This window comes from Patagioenas fasciata, chromosome 5, assembly GCF_037038585.1.
Source record: "Patagioenas fasciata isolate bPatFas1 chromosome 5, bPatFas1.hap1, whole genome shotgun sequence".
Lineage (NCBI taxonomy): Eukaryota > Metazoa > Chordata > Aves > Columbiformes > Columbidae > Patagioenas > Patagioenas fasciata.
In genome coordinates this window covers 65,719,867-65,738,873 of record NC_092524.1, presented here as the reverse complement: position 1 = coordinate 65,738,873, position 19,007 = coordinate 65,719,867, and the positions used below count along the sequence as shown (strand labels likewise).

Here is a 19,007-nt window from a genome sequence, read left to right as displayed (position 1 = left end):
GAAGCGGAGTGCTTAGCTTGTATTTAACTAATTATTAATAGATGTATTGTAAGTAAGAAACTGAATACAATGACCTGAATATAGCCAAACTGTGTGTGATAAATATCTAGACAGAAAGAGGCAGGCAACTTTCATGTGTTTGCTCTAGTTACTGTAAATGGTACAATCCCTGCTAAAGACAATTGAAAACCAGAAGATATAGATTAAAATCCTAAGGACCCATGAAGGATGAGTATGATATCATGAGGTGACCAAATGCTACTTGAAAAAGCACAATCCTATCAGAGAGAAAGTAAGTGTCAGTGAAGCCGCTTTGGCCTACCAAATGCTCAGGAAGATGTCCGACTTGCCTTTCTCCCCACCGATTGTCCACACAATGAAAACAGTCCTGTTGAAGCAGTCAGCTAGCTGAAGATTGCATTAGTGGGAGAAGGGCAGCACCATAACCTGGAAGAAGGGTGATACAGGGTGGTATTTACTCAGTGCATCCTCAAGGATATGCACATGCTCAGCACGTTCTCCACCAGATGTCCCCTCGTCCAGGCATGCTGCAGCTCCACGTGGCTGCAGGGATCTCTTGCCAGCACCTGCTCCACGATGCCCAGATGGAGGTGGAAGGCATGGCCAAGGGCAGGATGCAGGGGCACAATCAGGGGGTAGACAGCATCGTTCTCATGAGGATTCCAGCCTTAAAAACTGCTGCCCGCCTCCGTGACTGGCTGCAGTGTGAGGAAGAAACTATTGAAGAAGAGCAATCTGAAAATATGGAGGAAGTCAACACCACTTCCTCTGCCACCTGGCACTTGCTGACCATGTTCTACACTGGATACTGAATGTGCTTTTCAAAAACCATGCCCAAATCACTAACATCACAGCGATCTTCTTCACTTCCTTCTTCCTCCTGCCTCTCATCCAGCCTCCTCTTCCTCCTCCTGCGCTGTGTTGCTGCTGGATCTCTCCTCCTCACTGATGCTGATATACACACAGCTCCTTTTCTCTAGCGGCAAGCAGAGCCCAAAGAGCAGGAATCACACAGAATGACAGAATGTCAGGGATTGGAAGGGACCTCAAAGGATCATCCACTCCATCCTGCTGCCCACCAGGAGCCCCAGGTCCCTTTCCGTTATGCTGCTCTTCAGTAGGTCATTCCCCAACTTATACTGGAACATGGGGTTGTTCCTGCCCAAATGCAATACTCTACACTTTCCCTTGTTGTATTTCATTAAATTTTTCCCCACCCAACTCTCCAGCCTGTCCAGGTCTTGCTGGATGGCAGCACAGCTTTCTGGTCTGTCAGCCACTCCTCACAGCTTGGTGTCATCAGCAAACTTGCTGATAGTACACTCTCTTCCCTCCCAGGAGAAGGACTGGACCTGCCACTGCTGCAAGGCAGAAAAGCACAGTGCTCCCAAGGCCACGCCACTCTGCTCTTGTGTCCTCTGCTCTATCTGCTGCACTGGATGGACCACCTTCCGGAGGTTGATGAGCTATTCCCATTGTCCTGATGAAGAAGCATGGACGCAAGGAGGAGCCTCATTTACAGAATCAGAGAGACCACAGCCCACCACATCAGCTCTTCTGCAAAATGCTCCCTGACTCTGTGGCAGCTGAGCAGTCAGCACCCTATGCCCACGATCCCCACAGAAGTAATGCAAGCACTCACAACATAACGTTTATTTAAACACAACTCTTACAGGCAACTTTGCACGTGGCAAAGCTCCCAGAAGAAATGGCATGGACACTGTCGAAGAGAGAGGGCAGTTGCTGTCCAGGTGGTAACAGAGTCCCTGTCACAAGCGTCCTCATGACGGCCTCTTCAGCTGCATTGTTTCCCACTCCACAGCGTGTGCTTTTGCTGGGCAGGAAAGGTGCGGCACCAGTTCCCGCTGCGGACTGATCAGCGTGTTCCCCTTGTCCAGTGCGCTCGGTTCTGCAGCACCAGTTCCCTGGGGAGTGTCTGGGGTGGGCAGAGAGTCCCCCAGACCCCAGAGGACACACAGAGGCACATGGAGCGGTGCCTCTCACTTGGTCCCTGCCCCGCCAGAGCTCCCAGCAAGACTATCTGAGCCAATGTAAAATCGCCACCACGGCCCTGGCAGTGAGAGTGGAAAGCAGGGTGAAAATCCCCTTTGTCATCACCAGCTGCTGCGCTGGGGAGACCATTGAGAGCGGAGCGCTGTCACTCTACACAGAGGGCTGCTGCGCTGGGTGTTCCCTTTCCTTTCCGTGCCCTGCATTCTCCTCTCTTTTTTCCTCCTGGAAAAAAGGGTTGTCTGCCAGCAGCTGTGACCTGCGCAAGCACAGCTCTGTGCAGGAAGACCTCTTTCAGCGTCCATGGAGAAGCAATCTACCAACCCGATTTTGCAGCTCCCCAAACTCAAGCTTTGCGTGCTGAAAGGCGTAAGGATTCTGCGTCAGGTGTTGGAAGAGGTTCACTGGTGCAGCCATTCGCAATTCCAGGGGCAAGATGATCTCCCCAGGCACGTTCTCATTGCCGATGAAAAAGTGTTTCAGTTCTTTCTTCTTCAGGCAGCTCTGCAGGTACTTCAGGATGTCGTTCAGTCGTTCCCAGAAATGCCTCCTGCCCCACTCTGACAGGGGTATAGTGGTGAGCAGGTGCATTACAATGGTTTTCAGCGTGTAGGTGGAAAAGTCTCTGCCCAGCAGACTGCGGACGCAGATCTGCAGGCATCTGAGGTGGTAGGTGTCAGGCAGTGCCTGGCTGGCAATATGCCTGAAGAACTTCATCTCTGCTACAGCATAGCTCTCTGGCCACATCGTGCTAGGGGTGTAGGCAGCCTCTGTATACTGGCTGCTCACGAAGATGTCAGAGCCATCTTCTTGCACCCCAAAAAGCAACTCAATTAAAATCCTTTCCTCCGGGCCTTTTGTCACACAGAATTTGCAGGAGCGGTCGGAGGGCAGCACTGTTAGGCGGTGTGCAGCTGAAACAGGCAGAGCCCTCCAGGAACGTCTCACAAACATCTGGAAATAGTAAGCAATTTTCTGCACATCTAGGTAGGAGTCAGTGCAGAGGTCGTCTAGGATGTTGGGGTCGTCATTCCTCCTCTGCTCTTGCTCAGCTTCGTGGAGGAAGCAACGTGGCCATCCTGCCGGCTGCTCCATCTCACAGGTACACACCAACTCCACACGGATGCGAAAGTTCCTCATTGGCCACACGGGGCCCGGCTCCAGGTGGAAGACGTGTCCACGGGGGGGCTTTAGGGGCACAAGCAGCCGGTAGGTGATGTCTTCCTCACGGGGACTCCAACCTTCGAAAGCGCTGCCCACCTCGATGGGTTTTTCCAGCGCTGGCAAACAGATATTAGAGAATAAATGCTGGTAGATAAGGATGAAGGCTTCTGTAAGACTCCTCACAGTCTCGTAATCTCTGTCCAGGTGCTGAACTGGCCAGTCTACGTTCTCCTCTAATAACCTTCCCGCGTCATATACATCATCATTCTCTTCTTCTTCTTCATCTGCATCGTCATTCTCTTCTTCATGTACCCCCTCCTCCATGTCACTTTCAGAGCTCTGCTCTTCCCTTTCTGGCTCACGGCTCCACTTCCTGAGCCACCAGCAGAGCCCAAAGAGCTGGACCAGGACTCCAGCAATGACCCAGAACTGCCAATGCTGCAAGGCAGACAGGAGCAGCGATGGCCAAGCAAAGCCACTCTGCTCCTGGTTCGTCTGCTCCTGGTTCATCTGCTCTACCTCCTGCCACAGCCGAGTCATCTCCCGGTTCAGCATCTCCGCACGCTGCTCCATGCGCTCGCGCATCTCCACATCCAGCTCATAGCCAACCGACTGCACATTTAGGGTAAGAATTTGCCAAAGTCCGAAGACAATGTCCAAGAGAGCCATGGCCTGCAGGAGAAGGGAGAGAAGGGCTCAGTGGGGCTGGGCAGGAGGGAGGGGGCTGGTGCTGCGCTGATGCGCTGGGTGTTCCCAGCCGGGGGCTGCAGGGAGCTGGGGTCAGGTAGGAGCGGGGCCGAGGCAGCTGGGAGGGAGCAAGGGCTGCCTCGGCCCCAGCGGTGGCTCCGTGCCCTGGCCAAGGTGCTCCTGCGAGCATCTGGGCCCTCCATGCAGGGTGAGAACCCACCCCCGGGTGCCGCCTTTCTGCCCCGGCCCCGGCCCCTTCCAGCCCAGCCTCCCCCCGCCTGCGCACTCACCGCTGGCCCAGTCCGGACTGGGGCAGCGCTGCTGCTGGCGCCCCTGATAACCGCCCCGTGGGGACTCGTCCCCTGTGATGTCACAGGCGCCAGAGCACGTCACAGACACGCCCGCCGGCCCTGCCCATCCGGCCCACTCACAGCTGCCCTGCTGTCCCGGTGAAGGCTGGGCCAGAGTTCATGTTCTTCATGGGCCCTTGCGTGGTGCTTCACGCTGGGTTTGTTATCCTCTGCCTCCCCATGGCAATCTCATAATCATAGAACATCCGGTGGTTGGAAGGGGTCCACGAGGACCATCTAGGCCAACCTCTGACTCTGCACAGTGCAAGCTTCAAGTTAAATCAGACAGTCATAGAATCATTTATGTTGGAAAAGAGCCTTAAGATCATTGAGTCTACGGGAGGCTGGAGAGCAGCCAAACAGAAAGAGATGTGGGGGTTTGGGTTGATGGGAAGTTGAAGACGAGTCACCAGTGTCTGCTGGTAAGTCAAAGAGCCAACCGTGTCCTGGGGCACACCAAGCACGGCATCACCAGCTGGGCGAGGGAGGAGATTGTCCCGCTCCACACTGCGCTGGTGCGGCCCCACCTGGAGCACTGTGTGCGGTTCTGGGCGCCACACGATAAGCAGGACATCCAACTCTTAGAGTGTGTCCAGAGGAGGGCGACCAGGATGGTGCAAGGCCTTGAGGGCAAGACCTGTGAGGAGCGACTGAGGTCACTTGGCTCATTCAGCTTGGAGAAGAGAAGGCTGAGGGGTGACCTCATTGCAGTTCACAGCTTCCTTGGGGCAGTTGCACATCCCCTGAGGAGATCTGGAGAGTCCAATAGGACACTTGATGACTCTTCAGCACCTGCTGTGCCCCTTTGTGCCCCACTGTGCCTGTGTCCACGTACACACCTCAGATGGTGCTGACAGTCCTGTCCTCCCCACACCTGGGGACAGGGTGACTTCACCTCCCCCTTGCAGAGGGGGGCAGGAGGGGTGGGACCCTTGGTCAATTGACAGGGTCCTCAACAAAGGGGGTTCCCGGAGAAGCTGAGAAGCGTGCTGCTTATGGGCAAAATAATAAAGTAACACTGTTTGATTGAATTATAAGCCCTTGGTGTTTTGGTTACCTTAATTTTGTACTTCGAGATCAAGGTAAATGAACCATCATTGTGGAGGGGTTTCATTAGAAGGAGCTATGTTGTTGAATTAGTCAGGCCCAAAGGAATCTCAAGGCCACTTCGAGAAGCTGAGAATAGAATCTGCTGCGAGAAAGAGGGGCATTTCTTCATTAAAAGGACCTCAGTATGGCGTGAGTCGTCGGACCTATCATCGGTGGGGCTCCAGTGTGTGGACTGCCCATGATGTTCATTTAATGAATCCATGCGTGGAGAATAGTTGCGTATATAAGGAGACATGTTTCTGTAATAAATGGCTTTTGCGTGATTCACATTGAATCGGAGTGCTGAGTCCTTTATCGTTCCAACAAATGGTGACCCCGACGTGATACTCCGAACGGCGTCTCGCTAATGTCGGGGAAAAGCCTGGAGCGGCCCAGCCGGAGGCGGATCAGCTGGACTGAGAGCCGGGCGGAGATGTATGGACGTTCCGCAGATAAATTTTGTTGAAGAAGTCCCCAGAAAAGGTGAGCGGCTGGGAGCAGGAGGAGGGAAGAGTGAAGTTATGGGGCAGAGTATATCCTCAGAGGAAGAAGCTATTGTTAAACTCCTCCTGCATATTCTCTCTAGAGAGGACTTAAATATGAAGAAAGTAACATACGTAGACTGTTGGTTTGGTGTAGAACTAATGGCTACCCGACAGAAGCTGAGAAAGCTTTTAAAATTGAACTTTGGGACGATATAGGGCAGAAATTATGGGATAAGCTTAACGATGGAGATAAAGAAGCTAAATCATTAGCGACTACATGGAAGTTTATAATTTCCACCTTAAAAGAATTTAAGGCTGAACGGGCTGCAGTTACCAGAATTTTTGCAGCGTTGCAGCCTGATAAGAACTCTAAAAATAACTGTGAAGCTCATCCAGTTCGTCTTTTCAATACCCTTCCTGCTCCATCTCCTGTTGTGCCTTCGGCACCCCCGATGATACAGCAGTCTGGGGCAGAGGGAGGAAAATTACCGAGTGGATGGCCTCCTGTACCATCACAAAACCCTAAAGAGACCAAGAAGTCCAAAGAACTGGAGTCAGATAATTTGTCAAAAGGACTGGTGAAAGTTGAGAATGCTAAAGTCGTAAATAAGTGTAATATCAATTCTTTTACTGATTCGTGTCCGCCTTCACCACCTCCTACCCTTCTAACTCCTACAAGAGAACAGAAGGAGTCGCCGGATAAGAACTGAGCAAAAGAACTGTGTGAAAGATCAGATCAGCTATTAGCGAGTGAATCCAACAGTCAGCAATATCAAGCTATGAGAGAGGTGCCTGAAACCAACAAAGCAGCCAAATCATTTGCAACTATTAATCAGGGTCCCAATGAGAATTACATGCAATTTATTGACCATCTTCAAGAGACCATCAATAAGCAGGTTGAAAACTTAGAAATTAACGAAGCACTGGTGTTGAAATTAGCAGTAGAGAATGCTAATGTTTGCTATCAGCATGTTATTTGCGAGTTTTACAGTACATATTATGTGTTCCTGTGTACCGTCTCTCTGAAAATCAAGCAGGTTGTCAGGAATGTGAGTTAATTGTTTTACTAGTTGTTTTTAAGTGCGCCATAAAACCTTCTGCCTGCTCTTCCCACTCAGGCGGCAAGCAGCCCTGTGCTTCACCCCCTCCACCCCCCCGCCTCTTCTCAAGGTTTTTACTTGCAAGATGGGGTCAGGAATTATTGTTTTCAGTTGTGTTCCTAAAAAATCGGCATTGGGAGGTGTTTTAAAACATAAGAAAGCACTCAGACAAGAAATCATTAAATCTTTTCAGACAGTTTTACAGGCGGGGCGATTTGAACTTCAACAAGCTGAGAGAGACTTAACTGATAACACACAGGTCAGAAAACTTGTGAAAGTCTACAAGATACTTTCCTTATTAACCTGTTTTCTTTGTGGGTATCTGTTTAAGCATGTTGCAATTTTGGTAGGTCTTTGTTATATGGTACGATAAGTTCACAGTCTGTTAAATCATGAGATTCCGTTGACTCAAAATGTGCATTTTGTGATAATACAGAAGAACATGAGTGATTTAGTTCTTTACTGCGTGAATGTGATGTCTATCCCTGTTTTTCTATTAGGATGAGATGTGTTAGGACAACTAGGAGCAACTCTGGTGACAAAACAACAGCATTTCTAGAAGCGGCCATTGATGATGGGCGACCAGTACTGAAACTACAGTAGAAAAATGATGATCCAGTATGGGTAAATCAATGGCTGCTCAGTAAAGAAAAACTTGCCCATGTCGAAGAGCTAGTGCAGGAACAGCTTGAAAAAGGGCATTTAGAGCTGTCTACAAGTCCCTGGAATACTCCTGTGTTTACTATTCAGAAAAAATCAAACAAATGGAGGTTGTTACATGATCTTCAAAAAATTAATGATCCCATGGAAGACATGGGAGCATTACAGCTGGGATTACCATCCCCTGCCATGATTCCAGAAAATTGGCAGATCTTAATAATTGACTTGAAAGATTGTTTTTTCACCGTTGCTTTGCATCCTGATGACTGTAAAGGTTTTACATTTTCCATAAATTCTGTAAATAAGGCTGAACCTGCGAAAAGGTATTAATGGGTAGTTTTGCCACAGGGAATGAAAAATTCCCCAACTATGTGTCAGATTTATGTAACTTGGGCCTTGCAATCAATCAGAAAATCTCATCCTGAGTTAGTGATTTACCACTACATGGATGACATATTAATAGCTGGGGAAACTTTTTCGACTGATTGGTTGATAAATGAAGTATCTGATACATTGCAGCATAGAGGATTACAAATTGCTCCAGAAAAGGTACAAATTCAACCAGCATGGAAATATCTTGGTTGGGAAATTTCTCAGTCCACAGTGAAACCTCAGAAAATAGTATGTCGGCCTGTCTTTCAATCCTCAAATGATGTGCAGAAAGTAGTGGGTGATCTGAATTGGGTCCGGATCATTTGTGGGATCACTAATGAGGATTTAGCTCCAATTGTAAAACTGCTAAAAGGGGATAGGGACATTAGCTCTCCTAGAACGCTTACTGCTGAGGCGGAAGCTGCTCTGAAAAAGATTATGATGTCCAAACTTGTAAAAGCTTTCAGTCATAGGTGGAACCCAGATTATGTAATTGGACTACTAATTGTAAACAATACTAACTATCCTTTTGCTCTCATAATGCAATGGACAACTGGTAAGGAGCCGTTAAAGATCTTAGAGTGGGTGGTTTTGCTTTTTCAACTCAAACGAACCATTACAACCAGGGTTGAGGTCTTTGCTCAGCTTATAATGATAGGTAGGCAGAGAATAGTTGAAATTTCAGGGGCTGAGCCTGCATATATCATTGTTCCTCTTGTTTCAGAATATTTACAGTGGGCTTTGCAGAACTCTTTACCCTTTCAGATTGCATTATTAGATTCTCAGGCTTTAATTAAGACATTTTCCCCTCCACACAAGTTAATGTCAGTTTTGAATATGGGATCAATGGAGGAGGGTGCCCCTCTTCCCTCAGAATTTCCTGTTAAAGGGCCCACAGTGTTCACTGATGCAGGGGGTAAAATGCAGAAAGCAGCAATTACATGGAAAACAGATGGAAAATGGCACGATGTGATACTAACTGGCCTGAAAGGATCAACTCAGCATTTGGAACTCAGGGCTGTAATAGAAGTGTTTATCAGATTTGCTCATAGTCCAGTCAATATTGTTTGTGATTCTTTGTATGTGGTAGGTGTGGTAGCTCACATTGAAAGATCATTGCTCAAAGAGGTTCAAGATGCACAACTGATGTCTTTGTTCAAGCAATTATGGTTGTTGATCGAAGAGAGACAACACCGATACTTCATAACACATATCCGTAGTCATCTGACAATTCAAGGCGATTTAGCTGAAGGAAACCGCCGAGCTGATTTTCTTGTATCTCCTGCCTGGGTTCCACCTCCAATAGATAGGTTTGGGCAAGCAGTGCGCTCTCATAGTTTCCTCCATCAGTCTGTTCAGGTCTTACAGTGGCAATTTTCATTGTCCAAAAGTGAAGCCCGAGATATTCTTAAAGGTTGTGCAGATTGTCAGCGCATCTCAGTAGGGCTGGGTGCAGGAGTCAATCCAAGAGGATTAGGAGCCTTGGAATTGTGGTAAATGGATGTCACACATGTCCCTGAATTTGGCAGGCTGAAGTATGTGCATATGTCTATTGATACATATTCTTTTGCCATATGGGCCACTGCTCAGACTGGTGAAACTAGTTCACATGTGCAATGACATTTACGTTCTGCTTTTGCAGCTTTGGGAGTTCCTGCACAGGTCAAGACAGACAACGCACCTGGTTATATCGCCAAAGCTACTGCCACCTTTTTTCAATTGTGGGGTGTTAAGCATATTACAGGGATACCAAATTCTCCTGCTGGTCAGGCCTTGGTAGAAAGGATGAATCAAACTCTCAAGCATCAACTTGACAAACAAAAAGGGGGAACTGACTGTACTGCTCCACATGACAGACTAAGCAAAGCATTATATGTCTTGAACTTTTTACGCCTTCCGCAAGGGTTCGACATTCCACCTATGATTCATCATAGAACAAGCTTAAAAGGACACTTGACAGACCTTAGAGAAAACCAATGTCAAGTCAAAATACGCAATGGAGTTACTGGTGAATGGGAGGGTCCTTTCCAATTAATAACTTGGGGAAAGGGTTATGCTTGTGTCATTACAGACCAAGGATCAAAATGGATTCCTGCGAAATGGATCAAGCCATGGCTGAATAAAGACAACAAAGATTCGACAGATGCAGAAGGACAGGAGGGAGATAAGTTGTGAGAATTGTCTCAAATGTAAACCATGAATTCTTATTCAGTGTTATGGATGTTCCTAGACCCAGTGGTCTAAAAGCTTATTAGTAAACAGATAAGGTACCTTCCATAGAGAATGTTAATTTGAACAGATAGTAAGAGTTCCAAAAGGGTGATATTACAATTAGATAATCTATGCATAGATAAGGTAAAAGTATAAGATATTTCTACCATGGTAACCTAATTTAGCAACTGGTAAGGTTTTAAAAGAGATATTAAGATTAAGCTATAGATCTTTTAAATAGGTTAATATAAGTTTTAAGATATTAAGTCAATAATTAGCATATAAATAGGTTAATATAAGTTTTAAGATATTAAGTCAATAATTAGCATATGCTGATGGTATTAAGTACGTTACTCTATAAACTGCGCAGTTATAAATCTTTTAGGAATTTAAGAGAATATATTGTATTAAGTTGTCTGACTATTCTAAAATAGTGTGTTGGTAAGGTTGTCATAAGTAGAATTAAGGTTTTACATATGATATGAAGATTTGAGTATAAGCAGATAGTTGTTTAATCTTATTAAGTAAGGTTTAGCTACATTATATGTAATTGTAATTATGTTGTTAATCACGTGTCCTATGTTGCAGTGTATTTCAAAGATGATTCAGCATGATGTTTAAGGGGTCTGACTAGTTCAAGAACAAAAAGGGGGAATTGTGGAGGGGTTTCATTAGAAGGAGCTATGTTGTTGAATTAGTCAGGCCCAAAGGAATCTCAAGGCCACTTCGAGAAGCTGAGAACAGAATCTGCTGTGAGAAAGAGGGGCGTTTCTTCATTAACAGGACCTCAGCATGGCATGAGTCATCGGACCTATCACCAGTGGGGCTCCAGCGTGTGGATTACCCATGATGTTCATTTAGCGAATCCATGCCTGGAGCGTGGATTCTTGATTAGAGAATAGTTGCGTATATAAGGAGACATGTTTCTGTGATAAATGGCTTTTGCGTGATTCACATTGAATCGGAGTGCTGAGTCCTTTATCGTTCCAACACATCATGAGTCCATCACCGAATGGACCGTGACAGGAGATTATTGGGGTGTGACTACATAGAATTATGAGGATCCATGGTGTGCATGCATACACTCACCAGAAACAAATCTAGATGCCTCCCACTCAAGGGTACCCAGAAGACATATTTACTTGCCTGGGTTAGGCAAGGACTTGATCAAGGGTATATCCAGCAGAGAAAAACAACCACTCACCCAAGTGAGGAGGTGAGGCTATCTCAATCCTGGGAGGTCTCCCTAGACAGTGTCGCAATCTAATGGAAAGCTCCAGTTAAGAGACCCGCTGCTCCAAGAAGGCCACTCAAAGGCATTCTTTGGTGGGAACCCCATTTTATAGCCTGATGAGATCTGGCTGTGGTCATTACAACATGGTCCAGAAGTTTCGTAGCTTCTCTGGGAACCTCCTTTGTTGAGGACCCTGTCAATCGATCAAGGGTCCCACCCCTCCTTCCCCCCCAGCCAGGGGAGGTGAAGTCACCCTGCCCCCAGGTGTGGGGAGGACATGACTGCCAGCACCAACCTAGGTGTGTACGTGGACACAGGCACAGTGGGGCACAAAAAGGCACAATAGGTGCTGAAGAGCCATCAAGTATCCTACTGAAGTCTCCAGGTCTCCTCAGGGGATGTGCAACTGCCCCAAGGAAGCTGTGAACTGCAATGAGGTCACCTCTCAGCCTTCTCCAGGCAGAACAAGCCAAGGGAGCTCAGCCGCTCCTTACGAGTCTTGCCCTCAAGGCCTTGCACCATCCTGGTCACCCTCCTCTGGACACACTCTAAGAGTTGGATGTCCTGCTTATCGTGTGGCGCCCAGAACCGCACACAGTGCTCCAGGTGGGGCCGCACCAGCGCAGTGTGGAGCGGGACAATCTCCTCCCTCACCCAGCTGGCGATGCCGTGCTTGGTGTGCCCCAGGACACGGTTGGCCCTTTGGGCTGCCAGGACACACTGCTGACTCATCTTCAACTTCCCATCAACCCAAACCCCCACATCTCTTTCTGTTTGGCTGCTTTCCAGCCTCCCATAGAATCAATGATCCTAAGGCTCTTTCCCACCTTTAGTGATTCTATGATTGTGTGATTTAACTTGAAGCTTGCACTGTGCAGAGTCAGAGGTTGGCCTAGGTGGTCCTCTTGCACCCTTTCCAACCCCAGGTTGGACCAGATGATCTGTGTGGTCCCTTCCAAACTGGTCTTCTGATTCTGAAGAGAAGTTGCTAAACTAATGGACTCGGTGATTAAGTTACAAAAGACGTACCCATCATTAACCAATTGACATGATAAATGCTTTCTGACCACCTGCAAAAACAGGGCATATTTTTCAAGTTTTAGATCCTTCTGCATGACAAGAGGGAGACAGAAGATTAAGTAATACATTTTCTAGAAGCGGAGTGCTTAGCTTGTATTTAACTAATAATTAATAGATGTATTGTAAGTAAGAAACTAAATACAATGACCTGAATATAGCCAAACTGTGTGTGATAAATATCTAGACAGAAAGAGGCAGGCAGCTTTCAACTGTTTGCTCTATTTACTGTAAATGGTACAATCCCTGCTAAAGACAATTGAAAACCAGAAGATATAGATTAAAATCCTAAGGACCCATGAAGGATGAGTATGATATCATGAGATGACCAAATGCTACTTGAAAAAGCACAATCCTATCAGAGAGAAAGCAAGCGTCAGTGAAGCCGCTTTGGCCTACCAAATGCTCAGGAAGATGTCCGACTTGCCTTTCTCCCCACCGATTGTCCACACAATGAAAACAGTCCTGTTGAAGCAGTCAGCTAGCTGAAGATTGCATTAGTGGGAGAAGGGCAGCACCATAACCTGGAAGAAGGGTGATACAGGGTGGTATTTACTCAGTGCATCCTCAGGGATATGCACATGCTCAGCACGTTCTCCACCAGATGTCCCCTCGTCCAGGCATGCTGCAGCTCCACGTGGCTGCAGGGATCTCTTGCCAGCACCTGCTCCACGATGCCCAGATGGAGGTGGAAGGCATGGCCAAGGGCAGGATGCAGGGGCACAATCAGGGGGTAGACAGCATCGTTCTCATGAGGATTCCAGCCTTAAAAACTGCTGCCCGCCTCCGTGACTGGCTGCAGTGTGAGGAAGAAACTATTGAAGAAGAGCAATCTGAAAATATGGAGGAAGTCAACACCACTTCCTCTGCCACCTGGCACTTGCTGGCCGTGTTCTACACTGGATACTGCATGTGCTTTTCAAAAACCATGCCCAAATCACTAACATCACAGCAATCTTATTCACTTCCTTCTTCCTCCTGCCTCTCATCCAGCCTCCTCTTCCTCCTCCTGCGCTGTGTTGCTGCTGGATCTCTCCTCCTCACTGATGCTGATATACACACAGCTCCTTTCCTCTAGCGGCAAGCAGAGCCCAAAGAGCAGGAATCACACAGAATGACAGAATGTCAGGGATTGGAAGGGACTTCAAAGGATCATCCACTCCATCCTGCTGCCCACCAGGAGCCCCAGGTTCCTTTCCGCTATGCTGCTCTTCAGTAGGTCATTCCCCAACTTATACTGGAACACGGGGTTGTTCCTGCCCAAATGCAATACTCTACACTTTCCCTTGTTGTATTTCATTAAATTTTTCCCCACCCAACTCTCCAGCCTGTCCAGGTCTTGCTGGATGGCAGCACAGCTTTCTGGTCTGTCAGCCACTCCTCACAGCTTGGTGTCATCAGCAAACTTGCTGATAGTACACTCTCTTCCCTCCCAGGAGAAGGACTGGACCTGCCACTGCTGCAAGGCAGAAAAGCACAGTGCTCCCAAGGCCACGCCACTCTGCTCTTGTGTCCTCTGCTCTATCTGCTGCACTGGATGGACCACCTTCCGGAGGCTGATGAGTTATTCCCATTGTCCTGATGAAGAAGCATGGACGCAAGGAGGAGCCTCATTTACAGAATCAGAGAGACCACAGCCCACCACATCAGCTCTTCTGCAAAATGCTCCCTGACTCTGTGGCAGCTGAGCAGTCAACATCCTATGCCCACGATCCCCACAAAAGTGATGCAAACACTCACAACATGACATTTATTTAAACACAACTCTTACAGGCAACTTTGCACGTGGCAAAGCTCCCAGAAGAAATGGAATGGACACTGTCAAAGAGAGAGGGCAGTTGCTGTCCAGGTGGTAACGGAGTCCCTGTCACAAGCGTCCTCGTGACGGCCTCTTCAGCTGCATTGTTTCCCACTCCCCAGCGTTTGCTTTTGCTGGGCAGGAAAGGTGCGGCACCAGTTCCCGCTGCGGACTGATCAGCGTGTTCCCCTTGTCCAGCGCGCTCGGTTCTGTGGCACCGGTTCCCTGGGGAGTGTCTGAGGTGGGCAGAGTGTCCCCCAGACCCCAGAGGACACACAGAGGCACATGGAGCGGTGCCTCTCACTTGGTCCCTGCCCCGCCAGAGCTCCCAGCAAGACTATCTGGGCCAATGTAAAATCGCCACCATGGCCTGGCAGTGAGAGTGGAAAGCAGGGTGAAAATCCCCTTTGTCATCACCAGCTGCTGCGCTGGGGAGACCATTGAGAGGGGAGCGCTGTCACTCTACACAGAGGGCTGCTGCGCTGGGTGTTCCCTTTGCTTTTCGTGCCCTGCATTCTCCTCTCTTTTTTCCTCCTGGAAAAAAGGGTCGTCTGCCAGCATCTGTGACCTGCTCAAGCACAGCTCTGTGCAGGAAGACCTCTTTCAGCATCCGTAGAGAACCATTCTACCAACCCGATTTCGCAGCTCCCCAAACTCAAGCTGTGCGTGCTGAAAGGCGTAAGGATTCTGCATCAGGTGCTGGAAGAGGTTCACTGGTGCAGCCATTCGCAATTCCAGGGGCAAGATGATCTCCCCAGGCACGTTCTCATTGCCGATAAAAAAGTGTTTCAGTTCTTTCTTCTCCAGACAGCTCTGCAGGTACTGCAGGATGTTGTTCAGTCGTTCCCAGAAATGCCTCCTGCCCCACTCTGACAGGGGTATAGTGGTGAGCACGTGCATCACAACAGTCTTCAGTGTGTAGGTGGAAAAGTCTCTGCCCAGCAGGCAGCGGACGCAGATCTGCAGGCATCTGAGGTGGCAGGTGTCAGGCAGTGCTTGGCTGGCAATATGCCTGAAGAACTTCATCTCTGCCACAGCGTAGCTCTCTGGCCACATCGTGCTAGGGGTGTAGGCAGCCTCTGTATACTGGCTGCTCACAAAGATGTCAGAGCCACCTTCTTGCACCCCAAAAAGCAACTCAATTAAAATCCTTTCCTCCCGGCGTTGTGTCACACAGAATTTGCAGGAGCGGTCGGAGGGCAGCACTGTTAGGCGGTGTGCAGCTGAAACAGGCAGAGCCCTCCAGGAACGTCTCACAAACATCTGGAAATAGTAAGCAATTTTCTGCACATCTAGGTAGGAGTCAGTGCAGAGGTCGTCTAGGATGTTGGGGTCGTCATTCCTCCTCTGCTCTTGCTCAGCTTCGTGGAGTAAGCAACGTGTCCATCCTGCCGGCTGCGCCATCTCACAGGTACACACCAACTCCACACGGATGCGAAAGTTCCTCATCGGCCACACGGGGCCCGCCTCCAGGTGGAAGATGTGTCCACGGGGGGGCTTTAGGGGCACAAGCAGCCGGTAGGTGATGTCTTCCTCACGGGGACTCCAACCTTCGAAAGCGCTGCCCACCTCGATGGGTTTTTCCAGCGCTGGCAAACAGATATTTGAGAATAAACGCTGGTAGATAAGGATGAAGGTTTCTGTAAGACTCCTCACAGTCTCGTAATCTCTGTCCAGGTGCTGAACTGGCCACTGGATGTGCTCCTCAAAAAACATTCTCGGATCATTGTCATCATCATTCTCTTCGTGTTCTTCATCTGCATCGTCATTCTCTTCTTCATGTTCCCCCTCCTCCATGTCACTTTCAGAGCTCTCCTCTTCCCTTTCTGGCTCACGGCTCCACTTCCTGAGCCACCAGCAGAGCCCAAAGAGCTGGAACAGGACTCCAGCAATGGTCCAGAACTGCCAATGCTGCAAGGCAGACAGGAGCAGCGATGGCCAAGCAAAGCCACTCTGCTCCTGGTTCGTCTGCTTTTGGTTCATCTCCTCTACCTCCTGCCACAGCCGAGTCATCTCCCGGTCCAGTATCTCCGCACGCTGCTCCATGTGCTCACGTGTCTCCTCATCCAGCTCATAGCCGACCGACTGCACATTTAGGGTAAGAATTTGCCAAAGTCTGAAGACAATGTCCAAGAGAGCCATGGCCTGCGGGAGAAGGGAGAGAAGGGGCTCAGTGGGGCTGGGCAGGTGGGAGGGGGCTGGGCAGGAGGGAGCAGGGCCGGGGGCTGCAGGGAGCTGGGGTCAGGTAGGAGCGGGGCCGAGGCAGCTGGGAGGCAGCAAGGGCTGCCCCGGCCCCAGCGGTGGCTCCGTGCCCTGGCCAAGGTGCTCCGGCAAGCAGCTGTGCCCTCCATGCAGGGTGAGAACCCACCCATGGGGGCCATCTTTCTGCCCTGGTCCCTTCCAGCCCGGCCTCCCCCCACCTGCGCACTCACCGCTGGCCCAGTCTGGACTGGGGCAGTGCTGCTGCTGGCGCCCCTGATAACTGCCCCGTGGGGACTCGTCCCCTGTGATGTCACAGGCGCCAGAGCATGTCACAGGAACGCCTGCCGGCCCTGCCTGTCCGGCCCACTCACAGCTGCCCCACTGTCCCGGTGAAGGCTGGGCCAGAGTTCATGTTCTTCACGGGCCCTTGCGTGGTGCTTCACGCTGGGTTTGTTATCCTCTGCCTCCCCATGGCAATCTCATAATCATAGAACATCCGGTGGTTGGAAGGGGCCCACGAGGACCATCTAGGCCAACCTCTGACTCTGCACCAGACAAGCTTCAAGTTAAATCAGACAGTCATAGAATCATTTATGTTGGAAAAGAGCCTTAAGATCATTGAGTCTACGGGAGGCTGGAGAGCAGCCAAACAGAAAGAGATGTGGGGATTTGGGTTGATGGGAAGTTGAAGATGAGTCACCAGTGTCTGCTGGTAACTCAAAGGGCCAACCGTGTCCTGGGGCACACCAAGCACGGCATCACCAGCTGGGCGAGGGAGGAGATTGTCCCGCTCCACACTGCGCTGGTGCGGCCCCATCTGGAGCACTGTGTGCGGTTCTGGGCGCCACACGATAAGCAGGACATCCAAGTCTTAGAGTGTGTCCAGAGGAGGGCGACCAGGATGGTGCAAGGCCTTGAGGGCAAGACTGGTGAGGAGTGGCTGAGGTCACTTGGGTCGTTCAGCTTGGAGAAGGCTGAGAGGTGACCTCATTGCAGTTCACAGCTTCCTTGTGGCAGTTGCACATCCCCTGAGGAGATCTGGAGACTTCAGTAGGATACTTGATGGTTCTTCAGCACCTGCTGTGCCCCTTTGTGCCCCACTGTGCCTGTGTCCACATACACACCTCAGATGGTGCTGACAGTCCTGTCCTCCCCACACCTGGGGACAGGGTGACTTCACCTCCCCCTTGCAGAGGGGGGCAGGAGGGGTGGGACCCTTGGTCAATTGACAGGGTCCTCAACAAAGGGGGTTCCCGGAGAAGCTGAGAAGCTTCTAGACCATGTTGTAATGCCCACAGCCACATCTGACCGGGCTATAAGACGGGGTCCCTGTCAAAGCCCCACTTTGAGTGGCCTTCTTGGAGTGACAGCTCTGTATAAACTCAGGTTCCAGTATGAATTGGGGAACGACCTGTTGGAGGGCAGTGTAGGGGAAAGGCACCTGGGGGTCCTGGGGTACAGCAGGATGACCATGAGCCTGCACTGGGCCCTTGTGGCCAGGAAGGCCAATGGCATCCTGGGGTGTATTAGAAATGGGGTGGTTAGTAGGTTGAGAGAGGTTCTCCTTCCTCTCTACTCTGCCCTGGTGAGACCACACCTGAAATATTGTGTCCAGTTCTGGACCCCTCAGTTCCAGAAGGACAGGAAACTGCTGGAGAGTGTCCAGCACAGCCACGAAGATGATGGAGTGGAGCATCTCTCATGAGGAAAGGTTGAGGGAGCTGGGGCTCTTGAGCTTGGAGGAGACTGAGGGGTGATCTCATTCATGTTTATAAATATGTAAAGGGTGAGTGTCAGGAGGATGGAGTCAGGCTTCTATCGGTGACAACCAATGACAGGACAAGGGGCAATGGGTACAAACTGGAACACAGGAGATTCCACTTAAATTTGAGAAGAAACTTCTTCACAGTGAGTGTGACAGAGCCTGGCCCAGGCTGCCCAGGGAGGTTGTGGAGTCTCCTTCTCTACAGACATTCAAACGCACCTGAACACCTTCCTGTGTAACCTCATCTGGGTGTTCCTGCTCTGGCAGGGGCATTGGACTGGATGAGCTTTCGGGGTCCTTTTCAATCTCTAAATTTCTGTGATTCTGGTTCTAGTCTGTTTGTTGGCTACACATTCCCGCTAGAATAAAGTCTATTTTGGAACTAATTGTTGTCACGGTTGAGACGGGAAAACAACGTAGACCGAGTTCTTAAGTACAAACAGCAGTCTCCACTTATTGCCACAAATGCTGCTTTATATGGTCTTTACCAGTTCATGTGCCTTGTTGCTATTGGTTGCAGGCTGCAATGGTACCATGTCATTGGCTAACTTTGCTATCGTCAAAGCTACTCCTTTACTCCCATCTTTCTCATGGGTAGTCCTTTATATCTTCGAGGCTAATTTCTGTTCCCATACACTCTGTCATGGAATCCATGGACCCACTGTAGTTTCCCACAATTCCCCCTAAGTTTTCAACCTGCTTCTTGATGGCCTCTTGAGGATGGTCAATAAACTGCATGTAATTCTCACGGGGACTTCTACTACCCTGTTTTCACCACCCTC

General features: G+C 49.5%; 2 protein-coding genes across 2 annotated transcripts; both read right to left on the bottom strand.

Annotated features, from left to right (window-relative positions):
- Positions 1-2,325: 2,325 nt before the first annotated feature.
- On the bottom strand, positions 2,326-3,864 carry LOC136102526 (inositol 1,4,5-trisphosphate receptor-interacting protein-like 1). Its single transcript, XM_065839673.1, has one exon. The coding sequence runs from the start codon at positions 3,862-3,864 to the stop codon at positions 2,326-2,328; it is 1,539 nt and encodes a 512-aa protein (XP_065695745.1).
- Positions 3,865-14,861: 10,997 nt separating this feature from the next.
- On the bottom strand, positions 14,862-16,400 carry LOC136102315 (inositol 1,4,5-trisphosphate receptor-interacting protein-like 1). The gene has a single exon (XM_065839294.1). It carries the CDS (start codon positions 16,398-16,400, stop codon positions 14,862-14,864), a length of 1,539 nt encoding a protein of 512 aa, XP_065695366.1.
- Positions 16,401-19,007: the final 2,607 nt, after the last annotated feature.

Bases quoted from the DNA above. Each gene is read 5' to 3' on its own strand.
- LOC136102315 (XM_065839294.1), bottom strand. From the start codon at position 16,400: ATGGCTCTCTTGGACATTGTCTTCAGACTTTGGCAAATTCTTACCCTA.
- LOC136102526 (XM_065839673.1), bottom strand. From the start codon at position 3,864: ATGGCTCTCTTGGACATTGTCTTCGGACTTTGGCAAATTCTTACCCTA.